Source organism: Artemia sp. Qi Xiang Cuo, chromosome 7, assembly GCF_049724085.1.
Source record: "Artemia sp. Qi Xiang Cuo chromosome 7, ASM4972408v1, whole genome shotgun sequence".
Classification (NCBI taxonomy): Eukaryota; Metazoa; Arthropoda; class Branchiopoda; order Anostraca; family Artemiidae; genus Artemia; species Artemia sp. Qi Xiang Cuo.
The window spans coordinates 7,849,488-7,876,950 of record NC_142800.1 but is presented as its reverse complement, the minus strand read 5'-3'; the positions used below and the strand labels follow the sequence as shown (position 1 = coordinate 7,876,950).

The 27,463-nt window shown below is 34.6% G+C and overlaps 1 protein-coding gene across 1 annotated transcript in view; it reads right to left on the bottom strand.

Annotated features, from left to right (window-relative positions):
• Positions 1 to 422: 422 nt before the first annotated feature.
• The window catches only part of Ccdc85 (coiled-coil domain-containing protein 85), a 41,373-nt gene continuing 14,332 nt past the window's right edge, over positions 423 to 27,463 (bottom strand). The window contains exons 4-6 of the mRNA XM_089091994.1: positions 25,677 to 25,909; positions 13,757 to 13,963; positions 423 to 10,285 (exon numbers count right to left, since the gene is read on the bottom strand). Of these exons, the coding sequence (XP_088948120.1) occupies positions 10,247 to 10,285; positions 13,757 to 13,963; positions 25,677 to 25,909 (479 nt within the window). The 3' untranslated portion in view covers positions 423 to 10,246. The remainder of the gene's footprint in view (positions 10,286 to 13,756; positions 13,964 to 25,676; positions 25,910 to 27,463) is intronic.

The window sequence follows — 27,463 nt, the reverse complement described above, 5'->3', positions numbered from 1 at the left end:
TTATGAGCCCCCTCCGAAGTGTATGCGACCACCCCTTGCAAATGGTGCCTCTGTGAAAAATAAATAATAATATATTGAAACCTTGTGGCTCTTTACTATAGGCAACCCTATAGCGTGGCCTCTGATCTTTTACAGATTACATCCGAGGAACCTAGTGTTAAGCCGATAAGTCAGATAAGGCATGCTATAACACACTAATAGTAGCTAGGCTTGCCTCTACATATCTTTAAGGGAAATAAAACGATAAATTATCTCAATTTGTACAATTATTCCTGTAGGCCAGACCCAAATACGACTTACTTTAAAGGTATATTAAGATATCAGCAATTGTTTTCTCTCTTTTTTCCAGCAACAGTTCTATTTTAAATGCATATCGAAAATGTAGAATTGTAGCACTATTGCTATATAAAAAAAATAAAAAATAAGAGGTTCATAACACTTTATTCACTCCACAAAAAAATAAATCATTTTTAATATGGACGGACATGGTAACTGGTGTAGGGTATATAAGTATACAATTTGTACCTTCTTAAACAAGAAAAAAATCACAACTAATTTACATTAAGAACAGAACCAAACCAAGTTAAAATAAACTACAACCCTTGGAGCTTAAATATTAGCCATCTCCAAACTAATACCGCAAAGCTTTAGAAAACACTACCAGATGGAAGCTTTATGCAGGGGCGGATTCAGGATTTTTTTTTTTAAGGAGGGGGGCGCAAAATAGGTTGATTCGATAAACTTTCGTTAGGGGCAAGTTTAATTGACGCAACCTTGCATTAATAAAGTAAATTACGCTACTTTAGACTGCATTAGGGCGGGGGGCCTCACCCCTTCCCTGGATCCGCCACTGGCTTTATGTTAAAACATGGAACTATAATGTAGAACTTTAGATGCTGGACTTAATCTAGGATCGAGTCAGGAAGTTGAAGATTGTTGAACTTTCAACGAAACAGATTAAATATTCGAAGAGTTGCTTGCCGACTCAGTCCCTCATAAGAACGCCGATTTACAAAGTGTTTAATATTAAGCCAGGTGTCAAATCTCGTTAAGACAGCGGGATTTCATGTCACCCAATAAACAGCAAAAGGTCTTCATGTGGAAAAATATTCAATTGCTTCTTTTTTTAGAGTTACTACTGCTAGCAACTCAGCACAGAGCCGTCAGAGGCCGACCTAGCACAAAGGCGTAAATTTTCTGAGTAGATTTAATGCTCACTTTAATGCTCCCCAAGTTTTATGACGTCTTTTCATGACATCACGTCACAGAGAATATAGAGTCTGATATGATACTAGTCAACTTTTTATCTTTTCCCCCTTAGAATTGTGTCTGTTGAACTTTCTTTTAAAGGTGTCAACAGAGATATGTTCAGGGATTCTACGGGGACACAACTTTAAGCTAAAGCAAAACACTTTCAATATAGAAGTTGGAAGGTGGGCCTTCTCAAACCGAGTAGTCAAGGAATGGAACAACCTCCCCAAGAAGTCGTTATGGCTGACTCTACCAACTCTTTCAAGTATAGCATTGACATGTTTTTTAGTGAAAGTAAATTTTTGTAGAGGCGAAAGCCTTTTTATTGCAGTATTTATTAGTACTATTATAACCGCCATTAGGAGATGATTCGAAGCGGAGGTGCAGCGTCTAACAAAACTATTCTTCAGTACTCAGTGCACGGTGCCTCCTTAGGTAATCCGACCAGCCTGAATTAGCTACGATTGAATGAAAAAATAAACTAAGATTGACCTCCTCAAAACATTAGGGTTTTTAGAACCACTGATTTTTCAAAAAAATTGACGCAGTGCCTCAGAAAATTTTCAAGAAATTTTCTGCTGTGCCCTAAGAAAATGCTACTTTCAAGTAGACATATTAGTTAGGGTTTATATAGCGATATTACATGGTCGTTTTTCCTCGAAAAAAATTACCTTTCTTTGTCAAAACGTAGCTTAAAATATATCAAGTTCAACATGAAAGCATTCAAGGCACACTCCTAGAGGAAAGTGATCAAAACTCAAATTCCAGTCGAAACTGTGAGTGACAAATAAAAAGAAATAAGGAGAGTTGCGTGAAGTTATGATAGCCTTAACAATAAAAGCTTTACGCAATAAACAAAGACAAGCGCAGTTTAATCACTGTAGCTATGAAACAACTCCATAAATTTTCAGGGTTTATCAGCAATTTCTGAAATATCACTACAATCCACAAATTATTCCTGATGAAAGTATGGAAAATGTTTTTTTTTCAGGTATGATGGACTTGACCCATCATAATACACATCACAATTGAGATAAGGGATGTATGCACGGGGTGGGTGCCTTGCCCCACCCCTTCCCAAATCTTAATTTTTCTTGCATTTCTCGGCACTTCTAATTCAAATTATGGAATAAAATTTGTTTCTAATATTGCTCCTACCCCACCAGTGTTTTTAATATTGTACACCCTCCCCTGAAAAATAATTCTTGAGTACGGGCCTGATTTGGATGACTTAACTAGTATTTAAACTCGGCAAGGTGGCAATCATAAACAGGTGGAAAATTAGACATAGAAGAAATAAAACACAAACCATTAAATAGAAAACAATGAAAACAAAGAATATTTCAAAAAGAAAAAATAATAATTGCGCTAAATATTATGTCACTCAATGACAAAGTCAAAACAAGATCAGTTGATCAGTTCACGGCAAGATAAAAATAACATTTTAATGCAATAACACATAATGCCATCTATATTTTTTCCTCTGAACTCTCTCACATAAGAAATTGATAGATTATTTACAATAAAAATGAATCTAGCAGTTTTTGAAAATTTCCTACCTATGTAGAGGATCCAGCAGCAGAAGAGTGTAAACGGAACAAAGAAGTCGATTTCAAAATACAGACTTCTGCAGCGGCTAAAATTGGAGCCCTTACTTTCGGTTATAATTGTGCAAGACATATAAAATATTATTTATCCAATTTGCAGTGATAAGTATGACATTCTTCCTATAAAAGTTATTAAATGACATAAATGACAAAAGCACATAAACGACATTCCCATAAGCATGACGTTTTCCGATAAAAGCTTAGAACACCGAACAAAACAATGTGGATACACTTAACCATTGCTTTGAAAAGAAACTAACTATTTTTGGATTTTTTAGCAACTTGGAATAAGTTCATGATCGCCGAGCCGAAGCTACATCGAAGTTTCTGTGCTGCGATTTTAATGGTTAACCTCCAATTTCAATCGACTGATAGCTAGTCATAAGAGATGCTGACTCGTTATAAAATTTAATATAAACACAACATACAGGCACAGGGGAAAATATTTATTTCGGAGGGGGATAGAGTCTCGAAAAAGCATAAAAATTAGGGAGTTATAAAAGCAAATGGGAATTAGGAAAACTAGATGATATCATAAGATTTGAGAGGGGAGCAAAGCCTTGATCTCCCCCCCCCCCCCACTGCATATGAGGCTGGCTTTAGTATCAATAAGTCTTATTATAATCAACTAGTTCTAATCAAAAATAAGTTAACAAATCAAACAAAATGATTTTGACTTTTAAAATAGACGCTTTGACTTGACTCGTCAGAATTAAAGAAAGATAAAAAAGTGTAGTGCGTGTACTCTGAATTTAGAAATTTAGCGCTTTTATATAAACAACACTGCCATCTCGTTTCTAATTGTCTCCAAGCAGACGTTCTTTTAGAACCGCCAACTGGCAACTACGCGTGCCCCCTAAAATGCCAGTAATTTATCCACAACTAAGAGATGCCAGCAAGGTAATTGCCGGTAAAACGGTAGTCAGTCAATAACAGGTCATTACCTTACTTAGCACTTAGCAAGGGTTTAGGCGAGTTTGTTTTGTACCCCCGAACACGCGTTGTTTATTTTAAGGGAGGATTTTAATACCAGCTGCATAGCAAAGAAAAAGGTATTTGTATTAAAAGAGGATAGATAGTTGGGTTTTGTGACAAAAGAATACAGTGGAAAATAAAAATGAGAAACGATTACCGGTCAGCAAAGGAGCTAAATAATTTCAAAAGCATATTTTAAAAACACTTAATAGCATAAAAATTTGTTTGTATTATAAAAAGAATTTGGCTAGTCTTGATGCGATTTTATCTCTCAAACGAAAATATTAAATGAAGAAGTAAAGCTATCCAATAATAATTGAGCAACTAGATGTAGAAATGAGTATTTTGACCTAAACACCTATATTTTTATAGGGATATTTGTATCCCTATAAAATATATGGCTAGGGAGGTTGTAAGGTGAAGGATGAAAGATTGCCAAAGATTGTTCTTTTCGGCCTAGGGATAAACGGAAACGGATAAACGAGGACGACTGTCCTCGTCTAGGGTGGGAGGACGTCATAAAGAAAGATTTAAAGGAAATGGGAAATTCGTGGGAGGGTGTAAAAGGGCAGGATTTGAATAGATTGGGATTGAGGAGGAGCGTGCGTAGTTGTGTTGGCCTCAGGCGGCTTGGTGTTGCTGTGAGTTGTTAGTAGGCCTAGTAGTAGTAGTAGTAGAATTTATATTACACTGGATTTTTTTTAATATTATGAAGGTAACTGTATCTTATATTCAAACTTTAACCAGAGAGTTGCAGTGGAAGTATCTTACTATAAAATTACGCTCGATACTCACTTTTTAGACAAACGTTGTTTTGTATTTTAAGACAAATTGAGCTTAAAAACAGATATTTGACCTTGATATTTAGCAAATGGGTTCATATCTAAAGATAAGTTAAGGAGAATGAAACTCTCAGGAATTTTTAGTGGCTGATACTTGAGAGCTGATTCTTGAAAGTTATATTCGCCTGTCTTTGTTACTGTCTTGAAAATATCAAAGCTCCAGAAAGTGATTGTTGACATTACAAAAAAAATAGCAATTCCAATGTAGGCATATAGTCTTAGGCATAATAAGGCATGAAGCAAAGAAATTCCAAAGAAAGCACATCCTTGTCTTTATACTTTAATGAATACCAACACTAAATAGTCAACTTTATTTTATATTTAAACTTTTATTTGACGGTTGCAGCAGGAACCTCTTACTAGACAATACTCGCTTTCCAGGCAAACTTTGTTTTATATTTTAAAGATAAGTTGAGCTGGGCGAATGAAGCTTTCAGAATTTTTTGTGGTTGATAATTGAGTTCATTCTGAAAATTTCATTCGTGTCTCTACTTTTAAAATATCAAAGAAAGTTTGTCCGGAAAGCGATTTTTGACACAACAAAGAAAAAGAAGCAATTCCAATATTACTAGCCATAATAACCACAGCAGTGCTTATTCCATCTTGTATAGGGTCCTATTTCACGAATTAAAAATAAAGTATATGAAGAAGTATTTTTTAACACACCGACAAAGCTTAACTCAACTTTTACAAACCGATGCCCCTCAGTTTTAATTCAGGGTAGCTCATATGACGACCCTAATTTGGAAAAGAAGAAACAAAATTCCAGAATAAATTTTTAAAGAAACAAGCCAAAAACCAGAAATGAGAACGTAACAAATGCTAATCTAGGAAAATTTCTAATAACATTACAAGCCCTAAAAGAAAGAAAAAGGAAATAGAAGACGAAATAACTGACAGGTACTTCTTCCGAAATATTATTAAAAATTGTAACGAGTATTCAATAAATAATACAGAGTATTCAAAATACTGATTCACAATGAAATCAAAACAGGGAGCTTCTAAATATGATTATCAAGAATGAGAATTGATGGATATTAAACGTTTCTAAAATAAATTTGAGAATTTCTAGAACCTATGTGATCCTTTGTGGATTTTTCACAAAGTCAAATTTGCTTATAGAATTTGATGGTGAGACATTTACAAACGAGAAAAGCGAAGGGTAGACTGAACAATACATTACATATTTAAATACACATAACAGTACAACTGCAAAAAATTAAAAGGCACCAACTCCAATTTGTTTATTTAAGAATCCAGCACTCAAAACGATGGCTATAATTCAAAAGGCCATAGCAGTATACTTGTATGATCTACGCCCTAAATCTCTAGTTGGTCATTAACTGACGCATTGCAGAACCGATTTCTTTGTTGGTTTCTTTCAGCACAGGGTGAGACAGGACAGAAAAGTGACAGAATAGATCAAAAACATATTTTGGGCTATATCTTTGCACATTAGGGGGGGAGGGTAAAGTGTCTGACAGTGTGATGTTAGAAAACAATTCTTACTACGTAATGTGCAGAATAATTGTACATAGCACACTAGGAATGCAGACCCGCTATATTTTACTCTCCCCTACCCCTCTAATGTGCAAATATATAGCCCAAATTTATTTGTAAAATATTATATGTTTATCATATTTAGGTATGTTTCATTAGGATTGAGCGTCAGAAAACATTAGAAGAATATTATGTAGGGCGTAGATCATACAAGAACCCAAAAGACTTTATACGACATTTTTTCAAATGCCAACGACAATCTTAAGCTAAGCACGTTCTATCATTGGATCCAAACAACGTTTCCGCATATAAATTCTTTTCTCAGAATACTTAGAAACAACTTTTGCATAAACTACAGCTTGCTAATGATGGCCAAAAAAACAAGAAACGTATCTTTGATGTTTCCTAGTCAACTGTATAATGTATGTTGGTTAGCTTAATTTTGCCTATGAATTGCCAATATTTAACAAAAGAAAGCCCAAATCTTTGGAGAAACTTATACGATTGAAAAAATTAAGAGGAGTGACCAAACGTACAATTCTATTTAATATCTATTGGTAAGCTAGTTTTCGCCAAGAATTGAGTACCCCCTCAACCACTTCCATTATTATGTTCAAATTTCTATTCCTATAATACTAATATTTTTAATAGTTCCATTATCTTAGAATTCCAAAATACCCCTTCAAATTTCTGCATCCAATTTGAAGATGCAAGAGGGGGAGCAGTGTCTCGACGCCTTTTAAAATGCCACATGGACATGCGACTCAGAGCTTCCATTATTTTAGTCAACTTTAAATCTGCAATTTTCCAGTCCTCCATTTTTATAGTAAAGCAATTAATTTCAATTTTATTAATATTAACGTTGCCAATAGAACGTTAGTTTTTTTATTCTTATGTTTAAACTATCGTTTTCGCTTTTTACTTATTTATTTTATTCTTTTAATTCTTCAATTAATTCTAGTTGAATACGAAATTTGAACTGATGCCGATATAGGTTAACCTACTTAATGGTATACATTACTGATTCTTTAGTCCAACATGGAAGAACTTTAATATATTAATAGTAGATTACATATGGTCGTTATAGCCCAAAGACAATAAATCATAATAAAATATATACCTAAACTAGTTATTTAGAGTAACTTTCGGTATATATGCTTTTCCCAAGGATCCAAATTTCGACTGAATTTTAAATATCTTCAAAAAAAATCCAAGTAGTGGCAGTCCTGGTAGGGTTCGCAAGGTGATTTTTTAGCTAATTCACCTATATCCTAATTCGCCCCTTTACTATAAGACCAGGTTCCTCCTTGATGGATGGGTTCTATTGCGGCGATCGTAATATGAAAGAACCAACGTTCAATAAAAAACTGAAATAGCATTGGAAAGAAAAACAATAGCCACATTGACAACATAGCCATACAATAGCCATAAAACAAAAACAAGGTCCTCTACGGCCACTGACGGCTCACAGTGTCGATTTGACGTTCCAGAAGCCGGGTTTTATTTTTGTTTTGTTTAAAGGGATAGGTGGCGGGCTGGTCACCCAGCTGTACGGTATTTGAAATCGAATTTGGGACTATGTATTGCCAAGCATAGCATTGATACACTGTGGTAGCACAGGATTGAAAACAATAGAAAAAAAATTATAAAAAAAAACTTTTTTCCGCTATAAAAATACTTAGTTCTGAAATTTAATTCAGCTTAATTCTTCCAGAAAAACATTCTAAAGCTAGAATCCTTCTAAAGCTAGAAGCTTAGAATTCTAGAATCCTATAGGCTTACTTATCCGTTCGAAGAAACAGGACTTCAACTAACTTTAGTGAAAATATATTCCGTCACTCGAACCTTCATGGTGACCATAATTCTGGCCCACCTAAAGCCCTAATTATGTAAATACCGAGCCATATATAAAAGGAAAATTACAGAATTTGAATGCCCGATGGCCATTTCTATCACACATGAAGCAATTTATAATTCCATTGATTGAAGGAAAATAGTGGCATGTTTTTTTTTTGCAGAGTGTGTGCGTTCAATATCAGCCTGTATCACCCTCAGATCTTTTAGAAAGCGAAGTTTATTGACTAACGCAACGTATTTCGCAAGCGAGATTTCTGGTCAAATATTAGGAAATGCATAAAATCAGAAGGGGTATAGTGGTAATACAAACACCTTTCAACTCAAAAGGAATCCCTAGAAATGACTGAAAGTTAAAATCAAAATCTCAGGCCATCTAAGTGAATAGTTGGCTAAGCTTAGTAATCCTTGCAAACGATCTTCTAAAACGTATTAACATAGAACAACGGATGGCAGTGCCATCTACAGTATATACTAGTTTTTAAGTAATTAGTTCTACAATAATTTATGCAACTTTATTATTGTCTCTATGGTTTCATGAGAAGAAGGAACGAAAGCACTATCACAAACTGAAATTAATTTGAATTTTTGCGGAAATGAAAAACAAAAGACCACAACTGAGTCCATAATTACAAACTAAACAAAATATTCTATGTCAACCTCTACAGCTTTGACAAAGAAGTCTGATACACGCTTAAATTAACATGAACAGTTTTTATAGATACGACGAACAAAAGACAATAGCTGAGCGCATAGTTCCAAACTGAGCCATATATATATTTTTTTTAAACTAAATTAGACAAAAGCAGTTTGTTCATTTACATCTTAAATAAGTAGATTTTTATAAATTTTTTTCATCTCGAATTGGCTATCTATCTTGATCACAGATGTCAACATGAATAACATATTTAAAAGTTCAAGGGATAAATTAGAAATCTTGTTATTTATTTGTCCAAAATATCTCTTGGTCTAAATGTAGGCCACCAAAAATAGTTCATAAGTGCCATTCCTAAGGCGCAGTTAGGGCAAATTTGACCACTAATGATCATGGTTGCAGCAGTAGCTGCAATCTAGCAAAGAACGAACCACGGCCAATAGTAACCAAAAATTAAAAACCCTTTAAAAAAAACTGACAAAAAGAAAAAATTGCCATTTCTAGCTGTTTCATGAATTGTAACCATTATTCAAATTAGTCTTAGTAGTAAAATTTCTTATACAGAAAGATATATTCCGTTCAGAAAATAATATAAATAATAATAACAATACCCCGTTTGTAATATTATGAAAAGTAGGGAGGACAAGTAAAACGGGGAGCGCTTGGCTCGATACAGTCAAAACAGACCTACAGCTGATCAGCAGCATTCGATGACATGATCAAAGATGCGATTAGCGATTGGAGATCATTTAACCACACACTGACAGCAGAGCAGCATGGCACTCAAGCTTCTATTAGATCAAAGCGCCAAGGGGAGTTCAGGTCGCCTTGGGGAGCTCAGCTTAGGTCATGAGACAGGTACAAATTGTAATAATAAAACAATATAGTATATAGTTTGTTTCTCTCTTCACACTGTAACCTATTCTTTTTCATTGGAAGGTTAATGAATAAAAGAAACAGCAAACGAAAAAAAACCTCATGGCTTAAAAAATACAGAGTTGTCAGATATTTAACTATTGTCATCTTTAAAGTTCTGAGCTCAAGGGTTGATAGTTATTTCTATATTTAAGTAAGCAATACTGTCTTCTGTTCTAAGATCAAGGCCAGAAATTCATTGCTTAATTTGGAATAGTATGCTCAGATATAGTTTATTTTAGTTATTCATGATCTCTGTCAGGTTATGGTTATGCTGAATATTCCAAATAATCACTTACCAAATTAAGAAACTTACTTACCAAATTACCAAATCGTAACAATCATACACAAATGAGTTGTAACTTAAAAAAAATGCCCAAAAAAAATCTCAACGTTCTATATAGAAAACAAATACCAAAATTCTGTTACCAAAACTACTCAAAACTAGGCAACTCTGGGACCAAAATCACGGCCTACAAAAGTGCATATCTAGCATAAAAAAAGCAATTGAAAATGACTCTAAAATAGGTATAAACTTCATAACGGACGGTATTCGTATCCTTTCAAGTAAAACACACACGGCATATTCACAACTAGATGGCACAATGATTGTCATTCTGATTGTCACTGAACAACTGGCAGTGCTGCTAAACATGTGAATTGTCTTCTAATTTACGCCAAACCAGCTAAAACAGAATAATAATGAATCAGTGCCAAGTGATGCAGTTTAAAAAACCGTTGGCCGAGGGGCGACGGGAATTTATTTAAGGGGGGCCCGGCTCCCTCCCAGAGACACAATCAAACCGGAAGAATTTTATGAAATGTCTACAAAAACTCCGAATACTATAGGCTACGTATTGATTGATATTTAATCAGTTTTTGAGGTAAGCACCCCCTCATCATGAAAACGAAAACTTCGTTCAAGTCGTTGAGATCGAATGAGATCGAATGCGTCCAATTCATGTCTGATTAATATCCCAACTTACAGAAAACCAACTATAATGGAAAGTAATCAATCATTAACTTCAGCCCAAAACACGACGGATTTTTGTAGTTGAAAATTTAGCCAACAATGGCGCTGTAATGATGACATTGGCCATAAGGCATCCTTTTCGCACCATAAAGCGTTTTTTTTTTCACTATTTCGTCTTCTTCTTCTACTTGCTTTTGAATGGATGCCTCTGCTTTGTAACTAGGGTCCTTAGAAAAATTAGCATTACATTATTCGATTTACACTATAAAAGTTATTATTTTTTCTAAAGTTGGTGGCACTTAACTATTGTGCTATAAAGTATTTATTCCATGGCCCACATTTTTTACTCCTCTTACAAGAAAATAGTGATTTCTATGACAAGTAATTTCGCTCTCTTACACTACTAAAGAAAAAACATCCTCTGCCTAACAATCAAAATGGGTGACAAATCTATGTTTAACGTAGCCAGTGAAATTCTTAACAATAGCAATGGCCATAACAAATCCGAAAAGCGGATGAAGATTTGCTAGATGTTTTCCAGAGAAATTGCCTACAGGTTGTTCTGGGTGCCAGAGTAGGTACCCAGACAACAGTAGCCCTGTACCCAGTAGGCAGTAGACTGTAGGCAGTAGGCAGTACAACAGTAGGCTGTACAAAAAGTGTGGTTCAATCCCGCCTTATAGAGCTATAATGAGAGAGAGGTTGAGATGGCTAAGGCACGTTCTGCGGATGAAGGATGACAGATTGCCTAAGATTGTCCATATCGGACAACCGTCTAGGACTAAACAGAAAGCAAGTCATCCATGGTTGGGGTGGGAGGATGTCATAAAGAAAGATTTAAGCTAAATGGGAACTTCCTGGGAGGGTGTAAAGAGGGAGGCTTTGAATACATTAAGATAGAGGAGGAGCGTGCGTAGCTATGTTGGTCTCAGGCGGCTTGGTGCTGCGGTTAGTTGTTAACAGTAGTAGTAGTATAACAAATCAGACGTACACTCTTTCTTGGACTGGAGTTGTTACAGTTTCATCGAATAATCGAATAGCATATTCAAATAGGGAATCGCAATGAGACTAGCACGAGTTCACCTCTCCCAGGAAGAGCAAAAATAAAGAGAAAGTGCAAAATTATGTGCAACATTTGAAAGAATATGACACTTATCTGCAGAAAAAAACTATTTTTCATCTTTCCCTTCCATGAAGAAAATTTACCAGGTCCATTTCCATAGAACATATTCATGGGAAAACTTTGTCTGGAGGCTTCTGTCTGGAAGATATTTTTAAAATTTCAACTCTCTGGCTTTTACATGGTGTTACTCCTTCGAACTCTTGCTGTTGATAGGATCAAAATTTAAATTTCTATAGACAGCATTATATCTTTAAATGTTTTTTCCCGTCTTATCCTTTTAGAAAGGAAGTCCCCTTAATGTTAAATGCATCCCCTGTTGAAATGATAAAATTTAAATTTTCTGTTGGCAGGATTGTACCGTAAGTGCTTTTCCCGATTTATTCTTTTAGAAAGTATGTCTCCTTGATGTAAAAGGTACTTTTTAAAAGGTATTTTTTTTGAATGGTATTACTTCAAATTCCTGTAGTTGACAGGATTCAATTTGAATATTTCTGTTGACAGGATTGTGCTGTAGGTGTTTTTCTTCCCGTCTTACTCTTTAAGTCTCCCTTACATAACAAGAATCATTGATGAAAAAGTCACTCAAACGAGCAAAACTATAAAATATAGCTATCTAAATTCCAGTATAACAGGGCCGCATTGTGCCGTAAGTGATTGTGACATGTTGTAAGCGATGTGACGTACCGTAACAGATGGCACAGTAAGCGCTATTCTTCCTGTCTTATTCTTCCAGTCTCATTTATGTAACTAGAATCATGGACAAAAAAGCTATTCAAAAGAGCCAAATTATAGAATGTATCGATCTAAATTTCTCTGTACAGTGCTGCACTGCGCCGTAAGTGATTGTTGCACGTTGTAAGTAATGTGACGTGCTATAAGAGATTGTGCCGTAAGTGTTTTCATCCCGTATTATTCTTTCAGTCTCCTTTATGTAACAAGCATCATATACAGAAAGGTTATTCAAAAGAGGAAAATTATGAAATGTAAAGTCCTGTAGACAGTACTATATTGTGCCGAAATTGATTGTGAGATGTTGTAGATGAAGTGACGTGCCATAACAGATTGTGCTATAAGTGTTTTTCTTCCTGTCTTATTCTTTCAGTCTCCGTTATGGAACTGGAATCACAGACAAAAAGGCTGTTCAAAAGAGCAAAATCATAAAAGGTAGCAATCAACATTTACGTTCGGGAATGCAAGGAAATCCAACATCTTAGCCACACTAAAGAAATTATTCTATCGACACATATACCAGCACAAAACTTAGATTTAGACACTGTTCATTACTCTATTTCAATTTTTAATCTTGCTACCTTAAGTTCACCCCGGTGATTTTTCTTTTACACAGATCTCCTCAGTTTAGTTGTTCAAGTTAATAAGCTTGTAGTCGTAGGCACAAGTCCTCTACGTCTCCCCACCCCTCTAGTAGAAACCAAAAATATACAAAAAGATTTACAGCGGTTGGGAAAATATGACAATCTTTAGGCGAAAAGAAACCCATTTTCAACCCCCCCCCCCCCCTCATCTCCCCAGAAAAAAAACTGCAGGCTTGCCACTTGGTATTCTCAACACTCGTTTAATTTTCACGACACTTCTATTTCTGTTCAGCATATATTGGATTTTCTTAAATTTAAAACAATTGCAAATTTTGACGATTCAATTAAAATATTTCACCACAGCGGGTGAACCATTATAACGCACAAATTTGCGACTAAACAGAAGAAATTTAGCACAGAACGCGAAAACACTAATTTTTAAGCATAAATGCAACGAACTTGAAATTAGAAATAGGCTGATATAATTACGTAAGAGTAATTTCTAAATTAGCTCGTTTTTAAACTTTAAAGCTCGTTTTCGAAAGATCGAGCAGATTCTAGATCGATCTGAAACCTTCAGAAAGGTCTTTTCCGGGGGGGGGGGTTGGTATTATGAGGGTGAAAGAGGATAGGCTCTACTGCTAGTTCAAATATAGTAACTTACTTTTCACTATATTAATTGAACCAATGTCGTCATTATTTTAATTATTGCGTTCTTGTAAGCAAATTTTCATCATGAAAAACTTACGTTGCACATGGCGTTCACTAACGCCTTTTCTTCATCACCAAGAGAATCAGGCTCTTCCTTGTCCCAGTCATCAGACTTAGAATCGGGACAAGGCGTTGGTACTTTACTCCTACAGCCTTCGCCAATTTGCTCTTTAACTGATAGAAGTTTCAGAGCTCTAGACACAGCTTCGGGTCGGTTCAAAGGAGCATCCTCATTATTTGATACCTTTAAAAAGATAATTTTAGTCATTTAAACTATTTTCTCATTTTTAATCATAAATTCTTAAGTTATTTTTTTAATAATAAATTCTTAAGCTTATTTCTTGATACAGCTTAGCATAAAAATTTTGATATGAATTGTTAAGATTTTTTGAGATTTGAGATTTGTTGAGAATTGTATGAGATTGTTTTGTTGCCTTGACATGAAAGCACTCATAGTATCTTACTTTCACTTCCCGCAACCCCTCTAGTGATGAAAACACACATTGTTTAGGAAGCGATAACCCAAAGATGCAAGATTTGTCTTGTGAATTTCGCTTGATCCGGGCATTTTCATTAAAGCGATACTTGTCTAATCTGTAATTAAACCAGTTGGGTAATTATTTCTATGTGTTGCAAGATTGCCGGAGATTGTTCTTTTCGGCCAACCGTCTTAAGGCTAAACGGAAAGCAGGTCGTCCTCGTCTGGGGTGGGAGGACGTCATAAAGAAAGATTGAAAGGAAATGGGAACTTCCTGGGAGGGTGGAAAAATGGAGGCTTTGAATAGATTGGGATGGAGGAGGAGCGTGCGTTAATACAAGTAGTTGCAATAAATTTTCAATTCTAACCGTACGTAACAGCAGAGAAACACAAATTAATACAATATCTTCAGACAATAACAAGACAAATAAAAAAAACATTAAAAGGCACGAAAAAGAAGAAGAAAGAACAGAGAAAAAAGAGGAGGAAAAAAGAGATCCCAGGGTGAGTATAAATCAAACTAAAGTTAAAACTGAATCTATCATTCGTAAGTTCGACAAGGAATAATCAAGGCAAAACACATTTTTTCGTTGTCGAACGATTCTTTGGAATTGTTTGAGGCACACTGAATTTATTTGTAAAAAGGGGAGCTGGTACTTTAATGAAAACCTAGTCCTTTCTTATTTAATTATAGGAAGACAAAACTTTTTGTAGCTTATATTTTTAATAATGTATGAACTAAAAGCAAATATTTCACACACTAAACGAGGTAAAATTTTATATGCTTGGGAAACCTGTTTCATAAAATGCAGCCTTTGTCTTTTTTTCTCATCAAACTTCTTGGAAGAGTGTAAACAGGAAAAAACTGAATAGATTGGGATGGAGGAGGAGCGAGCAGAGGTGTGTTGGCCTCAGGCGGCTTGGTGCTGCAGTTAGTTGTTAGTAGTAGCAGTAGGCCTTGAGACCCAATGCTTCCCTGCCAGTTTCTCACATAGAAGGTTTTTTTTTAATTTATATAGCACTATTTTCGCAAACCTCCTTGGTTTTTTCATCCATGCTACCAGTAAAGATTTCTTTCCAGGTTTTTTTTTTTGAAACAGAATATAAATTTCATATTAGGCGAATCCTAAGAAAATCTATGAAACCTTAAGAGGGTGCATGGGATCTGGCTACCTGCCCGCGTATTGCGGTGATTTTTCATATTACCTGGCGTTTATTTAATGAATAGATTTCTAAAATAAATCCTCCAACAAACATCTTAACAAAATAATTCTTCAGTATCCTTATTGCAAACCCTCGTGTTTTCTTGAACATAAATTCGACATATACAGGTGGGTAGGAGACATCACTCTGAGCCACAAACGCGCAGCCACTTTATAGTACACATTATATTTTCCGTAGTTATGTTTCACTTAGCCTACTTGATTCACCATATCTTAATAACTGATCAAGGGGACTTTAAACGTATCAGGTGAGGGTAGATGCAATAATATTAGTCGAAATAAAGTGCATTTAGGACAAAAACTGACCTGAGCTTACTTAAATAAAAATGCACCTGAGCCTTCTTGATCAGAATTTAATATCAACATTCAAGTTAGAATCCCGTTTATATACCCCAAAACTTTATTCCTCAAAAAGTAATCGTTGGAATCACCTAAATGGTGAATCAGCTATGGACTATGAATATACATGGTGAATACCACAAATATAAACATATTTGGAATCACCTATGCTTTTTGGTATGGTTTTCATTTTTCAGCACAGGACTAGTCAGGGCCCCTTGCCAGGGCAGAATTTATTAAAATACGGCCGCTTATAATCTTACAGGAAAAATTAAAGAAAATTAGCATGAAAAAGAAAGATACGAAATAAAAGTGATATGCTAAAATAATGGGGCACTGGACTACCACTAACAATTTAACGCAAATAATCCCAGTGACTATGGAAAGTTTAAAATCTAAAGGGAAAGAAATATTCGTTGATGTCTCATAAAGCTGCCTGCAATCTTGCCATATATGTTTTCATTTTGACCCGTCAGTGATAATTCAGACAATCGTAATTATAATAATTACAATTATGTAATTAATTATAATAATGATTTATAATTATATATATATATATATATATATATATATATATATATATATATATATATATATATATATATATATATATATAAATACGGCCGCTTATAATCTTACAGGAAAAATTAAAGAAAATTAGCATGAAAAAGAAAGATACGAAATAAAAGTGATATGCTAAAATAATGGGGCACTGGACTACCACTAACAATTTAACGCAAATAATCCCAGTGACTATGGAAAGTTTAAAATCTAAAGGGAAAGAAATATTCGTTGATGTCTCATAAAGCTGCCTGCAATCTTGCCATATATGTTTTCATTTTGACCCGTCAGTGATAATTCAGACAATCGTAATTATAATAATTACAATTATATAATTAATTATAATAATGATTTATAATTATATATATATATATATATATATATATATATATATATATATATATATATATATATATATATATATATATATATATATATATATATATATATATATATATATATATATATATATATATATATATATATATATATATATATATATATATATATATATATATATATATATATATATATATATATATATATATATATATATATATATATATATATATAATAATACGGCCGCTTATAATCTTACAGGAAAAATTAAAGAAAATTAGCATGAAAAAGAAAGATACGAAATAAAAGTGATATGCTAAAATAATGGGGCACTGGACTACCACTAACAATTTAACGCAAATAATCCCAGTGACTATGGAAAGTTTAAAATCTAAAGGGAAAGAAATATTCGTTGATGTCTCATAAAGCTGCCTGCAATCTTGCCATATATGTTTTCATTTTGACCCGTCAGTGATAATTCAGACAATCGTAATTATAATAATTACAATTATATAATTAATTATAATAATGATTTATAATTATATATATATATATATATATATATATATATATATATATATATATATATATATATATATATATATATATATATATATATATTATATATATATATATATATATATATATATATATATATATATATATATATATATATATATATATATATATATATATATATATATATATATATATATATATATATATATATATATATATATATATATATATATATATATATATATATATATATATATATATATATATATATATATATATATATATATATATATATATATATATATATATATATATATATATATATATATAATACTGAATTGATAATTCAGGTTTAGAGTCAGATAAGAAACCTAGAGAAATAAAAAGAAAATTCTCCAACTCTAAAGCAATTCATCCTTTCTAATGGATTAAAATTTGACATACAATAAACATGTAAAAGCAAAGCCGGGGTATTTTGGCTATCCTTAAAGAATATGTGCTTAAAGAATAATGGGTTTGGTTAGAGCAAATACGTCAAAAAATGAGCTATTGGAATTAAATTGGAAATTTTCGAACAGAAGCACAGGAGATTAACCTTTCTTTCCATGTTAAAATATGTGGTTTTATGCCATTCGCTAATTTTTGTGACGTATTTTGTAATGTCAATATATTCCTTATTTCTGGAGAGAAAAATAGCCCTAATTTTTGAAGCCCGTTAGTTAATGCTGAATGGCAAAACTAGACTCACAAGGAAAAGCAATTTCTGGAAAGACAAATAACTCCACCTTCTTAAAACCTGATTGGTTCTTTGGTGTGAAATTCCAAGGCAGTAAAAAAACGACAAATTTTTGAGTCACAACATTTCCTACAAGTGAATTCGCTGCTTCTCTATTCTGCTAATAGATAAGTAATCGAAAACAGCACTCTTTGGAAGTGGTTTATCATTTCAAAGAGAACAAGAAAGATTACTGTCACATATTTCCGTAAAACACTGTGTGCTTTAATTCCATTGGTCTATTTTTGCGATGTCAATCGTCACATTTTTTTTGCCACTCCATTTTTGCTTAAGTGTATGTCAAAAAGAGAAGTCAAATACTCCGCTTTTTTAACCGTTGTTGAATTTACTTGATGTTGCTGCTATTTTAAATTTTAATCCAGTAAAATGAGCACAAATCCTGATTGGTCCTTTTTTTGAGACTTCAAACCAGCAAAAAAAACGAAAAAGCAATTTATGTATTTTTTTAGCTCTTCACTGACCTCTGGAATATCCTTTTAAAGTACAACGGACACTAAAAGTGAAATCTGATTTTTTTTAATTAGTTAAGTGGAAACTTCATAACCATATAAGTCTACAAAAAAATTAGGAAACCCTGGGAACTCAAGTTTAATGAAAAAACCTCCATATGCAATTATGCATTTTTACGCTTAGTGGGCACCAAGTTTGAAAATACGGAGCGTGTGTGAAAAATCAGCAAAAAGAGCACCATGGAGAAATTATTGGTTAACTGACTTGGCTTTAAAACATCTTTTTAGAAAGACTAATTAGGCTATCCTATTCTGTTATATTTACCCCTTCAGTTGACTATTTACACATCAGTAGAATCCTTATTTTCTTCTGATTCCAAAATGTGTCTTTTATAGTCTATTTTTTACATATTCTCACTAGACTGTATTTGTTCAATAGCCCGAATGAACATAACAGTTGTTTTACCCAATTGATTTTTGCATTGTTCGACGATCAGATGCAGACAAATTTGCTACTATAAGCATTTGGTTGGGCTTGTTTATAAACATGAAAAGTTCCCGCTTGTTTCTTTTCACGATTCTGTGTGGCAACAATGGAAACAATTCACGCAACGATAAAGCTTAATAGTTAGATAAAGCTTAATAGGTAAAGTTATTAAAATTAGATAAAGTTAAATCTAGATAAAGATTTATCTTTATTAATTAAATAAATCTCTATTAATTAATCTTTATTATCTTCAATATTAGATATCTTTAATGCAATTAATCTTTAATAATAGATAAATCTTTATTAATTAGGTAAATTAGAAATATATAATTAATATATTGATTAGATAAAGATAAAATATCTTAATTAGATAAAGAACTTAATAGATAAAGCTAGATAAAGTTATTTATAAAAAGTTAGATAAAGCTTAATAGTAATATTATACCAGGTATATATCTACCGAAGTTGGAGCCGAGGCGGAAACATGTTTTCGTTTTGATGTCCTTGGTACGTTAAGGTCTTAGGTTGAAACAAACTGACTGAAACAAATTGAGTTTCAGCTAAGTTTGGCCTTCAATTATTTTTAAAAAGTCAGAAGAGGATTGGATCCACTGTCATGCTAAATCTTCCAGATGTCATTAAATGGCAGATTTACTGAATGTACATTTACTTTCAGAACCATAGACTATCGGTAACTTATAAGGGTGAAACTGGCACTAGTGTCGGTAAAAAAAATTTATTAACACCATTTAGCGTTTAACGACAGTTGGCATTTTTTTTTCAAGCTTTGTAATCATTTTGTTGTCAGGAATCGAGACCAGGTCCTTAACTAATTAATTAACTAAACTAATTTCACCAACTACACAAATTAAACTTATTATTAAACTGAGAGCTAGATGGCGTTGAGATTTTTTTGTGTAAACACTAGCATCAGTTCCTACTCTTACAAGTTACCCATACTCTTTGTTCTGAACCACGCTATTACAAATGAATCACTTGAAATGAATCACTAATGTATAAAAGCAATGAAAATTAAAAAAAGCATACAATTCGAAAAAAAAGGAAGGCCTAAGATGAATGAAAAAGAACAAAAGCAAGAGATAAAAAAAAAGAAATCATTTGTATTACAATCGTTAGTCGGGTATCAAAAGATCTTATCTCCATAATTGTAAATTTTCAGAAGAGCAAAAAAAAACCTCATAACTTTTTTGTTTCCCCTCCGAAACTGTAAAACAAAAACGGAATCATGGGCGCCCATATAAGGGGGGTAGATGGGAGCTCCAGCCCCTCCCCCCTAAAATTCAGCTTATAGGCACCCATGTATGTAATTATCCATTTATCCATTTTTGTTTCACAGTTATCGAAGGGGAAATAAAAAAGCTGTAAGGTTTTTTTTTTTTTTTTTCAATTCAATTGAAATTTTATTCAAGAAAAAACATAACACATACATCAATAATAATAAAGATCCTATAAGATAACTTGTTAATTAACAAGAAAAGAAACAATTAAAGTAACACTGAAAAAAAAATAGAAGAATAAAACATGGGTAATTAAAGCAAGTTGGTTAATAATGGGAATATTAAATTATATTATCAAGTTATGTTACATTTTTGTACAACTTGCAGATACGTGTGGCTAGTTCAACACTAGAGGGTATTTTGTTCCATTGAATAATAGATTTGTAAATGGGAGATTGCTGGGCAGCAATAGAAATGCATTTAGGAATTTTAAAGGCTCTATTGGATGAACGGAGACAGTGGGCTTCCGAACTATTAATATTATAATAGGTTAGTAGTTGAGGTGAAAGATTATTGTGGAAAGCAGAGTAAGCAAGCGATAAGTTTAGTTTTTGTATGATTTGATCAAGTGGAGCTATGCCAAAATCTGAATACAAATCACGGGTGGGATATGGACGGGGAAGCCGAAAAACTGCTTTAATGGCACGGTTTTGGGCAAATTTGAGTTTTTTAGTGAAGAACCGCTTTGTATTTCCCCAAACTGATCCGCAATAAGAAAGGTAAGGAAAAAAAAAGGAATAATAAAGGGTAACTAGGATTTCAGGAGGAAGAAAATAATTCACACGGTTAATCATAGCTACTTGTCTCAAAATTATTGCTTTGATGTAAGAAATATGATTCGAGAATGATAAGCATGAGTCAATAAATACACCAAGAAACTTGGCAACCTCCACTTGTGGGAGGATGTTGGAGGAATACTTGAGACCAAGAGCAGGTTGAATTACGTCTTTGTTGTAGGGGGTTCTAAATGATACTACTTGACTTTTTTTGCTATTAATGGTGATGTTATTCGTAAGGCACCACGCCTGGACTCTGTTCCGAAGGACTTGGGCAGAGGTTATTGCCGATGGTAAATTGGTGCCATTGATGAAGAAGTTGCTATCATCAGCAAATAATACAGGATACACTGAAGGGCCCAGGTCCATAACAAGATCATTGATATATAGGAGAAATAAAATAGGGCCTAGAACGGAGCCTTGCGGGACACCCCTCCGAACAGGTAAGGGCTGAGAGGATACTCCACCTAGGCTCGCATTCTGTACCCTTCCAGATAGATAAGAATCAAACCAAGAGAGGGGAACACCACGAATACCGTAACTATTTAATTTACTTATTAAAATACTAGGCCTTAGAAAAATCCAAAAATAACCCCAATGTAGTTTTTTAAGATCGAGTTGTGAGCGTATGAACTGTGTGGCGTCAATTAGAGCATGAGAAGTTGTGAATTTCAGCCTAAAGTCATATTGGTGAGGAGAGATCAAAGAAACGGAGTGCTGACTGTCAAACAGAAAGGGAGACAGACGTCTGAAGATGATTCTCTCGAGAACTTTGGATATAACAGGAAGAATTGAGATTGGACGATAATTACCTATCTCGGTTGGATCGCCCTTTTTAAGAACTGGAATAACAATGGCTGATTTTAGTAAATCAGGGAAAACTCCGTGGGTTAAAGATAAGTTGGCAATATGCTTGATGGGCTCATAAACAAAAGGAGATATGGTCTTCAGGAGCTTATTACTTAATCCAAGACAGTCAGGAGTAAAACTAATAGGGAGAGAACCGATGATTTGAAGTACCTCATTGCTATCAGTTGGGCAGAAAAACATGGATTTAGAATTGAAGCAAGGGCATACAGCCTGTAAGGAGGAGCAGGAGTCAGTATGGGCAACATTAGAAAGATAATTATTAAATGTGCCAGGTCATGTAAAGGGTCAATTAATCTGCCATTTATTTTCTTAAGGCGAATAGGTATAGACTTAGATTTTCTATTTTTTGAGACCAAACCATTAATGACGGACAAAACTTTTTTCAAGCTACCCTTGCATTTGAGGGATTTTGTATAGTAATAGTTTTTCTTCCCTTCACAGATGAGTTTAGTGTATAAGTTTTTATAATTTTAATAATTTTATAGGGCAATATCACTACTGGTCTTATTGGCTAACTTATATAATTTGTTTTTACGATATGAGGAGACAATGAGGCTATGTGACATCCAGGGGAATATAGAGATATTTTTCCGGTTAGGTTTACGAATAGGAAAAGTTGAATGGATAATCTCACTTAGTCTTTGCGCAAAACCATTTTACCTCTTTACCTCTTGACAATTTAAGACATCGGACCAGTCAGTGGTTCTTAGGCAATCGATAAAATAGATTTTATATGCAGATCTGTAGTTTCTAGTAGGTGTTGGGATATTAATTCTAGAGCATAGAGGTAGTGGTTGCGATGGTAGTGACAAGTAAATAAGAAAATGGTCTGACCGATCTGAAAATTTTATATTTGAGTGCGGGTCATCTGCCATGGAAGTAGATTCAAAAAAGTTATCAATTAAAGTTGAAGTTGATCTCACAGGATCAACTATGCTGGGGAAAAAAAGTTTGAGTAGAAGACCACAAGTGGTTACCGATTCAAAAAAAGTGTCAGATTCAATATTTTTACCAACATTAATTAGATTGCAATTAAAGCCTCCAAGAACTATTGCCTTTTTAAGGGGTTGATTACTAAAATTAGAAGAAATATCAAACAAATTACAAAGACATGAGATCGGAAATGAAGGAAGTTTACAAATTAAGGAAAGTGTACAGTAATTTTGGCCAATAACTATGTTGAAAATTATTGAATAAATACATCTGAGATTTATTTTTATAGAAATAACAGATTCGCACTCTGATAGTCTGATAAAATTTACATTCGAACGGAAGTAAAGTGAGATACCCCCAGAACACTTTGTCAATCTCTTTGGGATATGGATTATTTGGTAGCCAGGGAGTGAGAAATCACTATTGTCATCATTATCGAAAAGCCATGTTTCTGTTTATCCTATAGCGGTAAATGGGCAAAAGCCATTGAATGAAATTAAATCTTTAATCTTGAGCCACTTATCCCGGATACTTCTGATGTTGAAACAAAGGACATTAAGAGAATTATTATTTATAATTTTTGGCTTCAAATTTGTAAAAAAATCAAGAGTATAAAGGTATTTACAACTAGCTTGTGCTAAGGTACCAGGAGGGCTGCTTATAGGGTTGGCATGCTGATTACTTTCTATATCGGGATAATTAAAAGCAGTGTTATTAAAAAGGGATAAATTAGTTAAAAGCGAGAAGTCACACATTAAATAGTCGTCAGGCATTCTGATTTGACTCAATCAGCCTATGTTGGCTTAAAATACTCTCAATTTGAATTTCTGCTTCTGAAACTATGGTCTCGCCGAAGTGGGTTTTTGCCAAATTTTTCAGAATAATGCATTTCAACTGATTGGGTAACTCTAATTGGGAAATGAGCATAGAGGTAACTGTAAAGCTGGCTAATTTAAAGTAAACGGTTGATTCATCTTCCAAAGCATTTGGAGAAACTGTGTGAAATCTGTTGGGAGTAATTCCAGGTAGCTTTGTTGGTCTTGATGTCTTTCCTTGCGCAGGTTTTTCCGAAAAGGGGTTCTTTGGGGGGCACTTGGTATCAAGGGGAACCATGGATTAGTTTTATATCGGATGAAATTATTCTGAAAATTTTCAACACTAGGGGAAGCATAGGGAATTTTTGGTGTCCTGGGGGCTGCTGATGGTATGGGGGCTGCTGCTTGCCACGGACTTGTTGGTGATTCAGGGGCTGTTGTTGGCCTGGGGCCTGTTGGAGGACGGGGGGCCCTTGGGACTTGCATTGCTACAATAGGGATTGGAAGTTGTTGCTCTTTTGCTATTCTTAGTATCTCTGCCCTTTGTTTATATTTGGGACAGTTTCCTTTATCTAGGGACTGGTGTTTACCCTTACAATTAGTACATATTGGGTCAAATTGACAGTTTGACTCATTATGGTCCTTGCCTAGGCAAATCTTACAAATGTTGGAATCCTCTCTGCAGTATTTATCTGAGTGCCCAAGCTTTAGACATTTGGTACATTGTAATGGCTTTTCTTTGTAAGGCTTGAAAGATTTTTGTTGGCCAAAGAGGAACACTTTATCAATATTAAATTGTCCTTGAAGCTCAAACAACGCAGTTTTAAAGTTTGAGGTTTCAGTTGTTTCGCGACCAAGGGTATGGACCACTAGAGACCAGAATGCATTCACCTTTTTCGTTCATCAATGCTTCCTTCAGGTCCGAGTTTAGAAACGATTTAGGGACATTGTAGAACACTATCTTTGTTTGTATTGGGCTTGGGGACCACAGATGGGCTGTGACAACAACATTTTCAACACTTTTCAGCTCCATTACCTTTTTCACTGATGTGGGATCGTTCAAAAGGATATCAAGGGATCCTGATCTGTTTATATTCACATTAAAATTGCATCGAATGGTCTTGAAGAGGGAAACTCGCAACTTTGGTAGATCACGGTTGTTAAACAAGCAATTATCAGATTGGGGAACTAGTTGAATAATTACCGGGGAATCGGCTGGATTTCTTGAAGAGTTGTTCGTGGTATCGGTTTGATGTATTATTGCTGAATCTGGTGGACTTTTTGTTCGCTGTCTTCTACGTTTAGCCGAGTTAACTATCTTAAAGCCTTCTTCATCTTTTTCAGTATCAGTTGTTGAGGGTGATGGACATTGGGTGGTATCCATGTTTAGGGTATGAATACTCTTCAGAGAGGTCGCTGGTACATTCGCAGCTTTAGGGGGGGTTCTAGCAAGGGCTTTTGAAGATGGTTGAAAGGGTAACTTCCCCTATGAGGAGGTTGTTTTGGAGGCTCCTTTTTTCCAAACATTCGAACTGTTCAAAATCACAAAATCGAACACTAATTCGAATTTGTTTCTCAATAAATTCAAAATAATCAACAGTAACGAGAAAAGTACCAGTAATCTGGTTTAGTATTTACTTTTTAGTTGCCATGAAATTTAAATATTCACTATTTACACAAAGTTGAATAGGTTAATGGGTCAACTTAAGTCAAAATATCCTCAAGTCTAATCAAAAACGTGAATTAATCACGTTTTGTTCATAGGGTAGGTTGCGAAATTGCAGGTATCCAGATTATATATAATTCACAAGAGAAGTCTTATCAAAAACGTGAATTAATCACGTTTTTGTTCACAGGTTAGGTTGCGAAATTGCAGGTATCCAGATTATAAATAATTCATAGGAGAAGTGTCTCCTCGGAGATACGATCTTTTGATGCCCGACTGACGATTTACTCATATTTCGGTGTTTTATTAGGCAAGTTTTGGGTATCATTAGCGCACAGTTAATTTGAAGAACGTCTAAGACTACTAGTTCACGGTACATTACCCAAACAGGAGAGACATCTACATTACCCCGACAGGAGAGACATCATCTCTGATCCCCAGTTCTACTGCCCTTTTAAGATGCATCATCCCATAAGGTGGAGGCTGAGAAGGCCTTGGTCCACGAATAGGTAATTGGGAACTGGATTGAATACTGGACGGACCACTGTTAGATGACCTTCCACGTTGAAAAGATCGCAGCTTTTCGTGTTCCATTTCTGAGACGCGTCTTTCCAACTGTTTTGTATACTGAAGCAATTGCTCTAAAAACAAAGACAAGTAATGATATGTAAAAGTTTAAAACAAAGGATTGGTTGATAAGAAAACGCAAACCATTGCGCAAAGGTGCCTTAAAATTTTCGGTTTTGATAAAAGTTAATTTTTTTTCTATAGGTCTAACAAAAGAGTACAAGCTGCGGTTTTTTCCATTTTTTTATGCCTGTAGTTTGACAGGCTCTTTGGCTAATTTAAACAGATAGTCCCTCTCCAAAGTACCTTAGCAGAAAGTCTCTTTAAACCGAAAGTCCCTATCCAAAAGGGCTCCAGAAACTACAAGAAAAAAATTTATGCCTGTAGTTTGACAGGCTCTTTGGCTAATTTAAACAAATAATCCCTCTACAAAGTCCCTTAGCAGAAAGTCTCTTTAAACAGAAAGTCAATCTCCAAAGGGCTCCAGAAACTATAAGAAAAAACCTTTTTTATGCCTCATTTTTAAGAAAACTTTCATATTTGCTATAGATCTTATAAGTGTTGGATTTACGTGGGACAAATATACCCTTCATTTCCTGGCTGCTGACTTTGTTTAAGCTTTCATAAATTATTTCGTTTTGGATATTGCAACGCTTTGAATCCATCGGGAAAATACGCAAAAATCAAACAAAAGTCTAATAATGAAATACAGACTAAGTTTTAATATGTTTTTTTCTTCTTTGATTCTGCGTCTATTATATCCTCTCTCTCTCTCTCTCTCTCTCTCTCTCTCTCTCTCTCTCTCTCTCTCTCTCTCTCTCTCTCTCTGTCTCTCTCTCTCTCTCTCTATCTGTGTCTCTCTCTCTCTCTCTCTCTCTCTCTCTCTCTCTCTCTCTCTCTCTCTCTCTCTCTCTCTCTCTCTCTCTCTCTGTGTGTGTCTCTCTCTGTCTCTCTCTCTCTGTCTCTCTCTGTCTCTCTCTCTCTATAGGTCTATCTCTCTGTATCTATCTCTCGCTCACTATCTCACTCTCACTCTCTCTCTCTCTCTCACTCTCTCTCTCTCTCTCTCTCTCTCTCTCTCTCTCTCTCTCTCTCTCTCTCTCTCTCTCTCTCTCTCTCTCTCTCTCTCTCTCTCTCTCTCTCTCTCTCTCTCTCTCTCTCTCTCTCTCTCTCTCTCTCTCTCTCTCTCTCTCTCTCTCTCTCTCTCTCTCTCTCTCTCTCTCTCTCTCTCTCTCTCTCTCTCTCTCTCTCTCTCTCTCTCTCTCTCTCTCTCTCTCTCTCTCTCTCTCTCTCTCTCTCTCTCTCTCTCTCTCTCTCTCTCTCTCTCTCTCTCTCTCTCTCTCTCTCTCTCTCTCTCTCTCTCTCTCTCTCTCTCTCTCTCTCTCTCTCTCTCTCTCTCTCTCTCTCTCTCTCTCTCTCTCTCTCTCTCTCTCTCTCTCTCTCTCTCTCTCTCTCTCTCTCTCTCTCTCTCTCTCTCTCTCTCTCTCTCTCTCTCTCTCTCTCTCTCTCTCTCTCTCTCTCTCTCTCTCTCTCTCTCTCTCTCTCTCTCTCTCTCTCTCTCTCTCTCTCTCTCTCTCTCTCTCTCTCTCTCTCTCTCTCTCTCTCTCTCTCTCTCTCTCTCTCTCTCT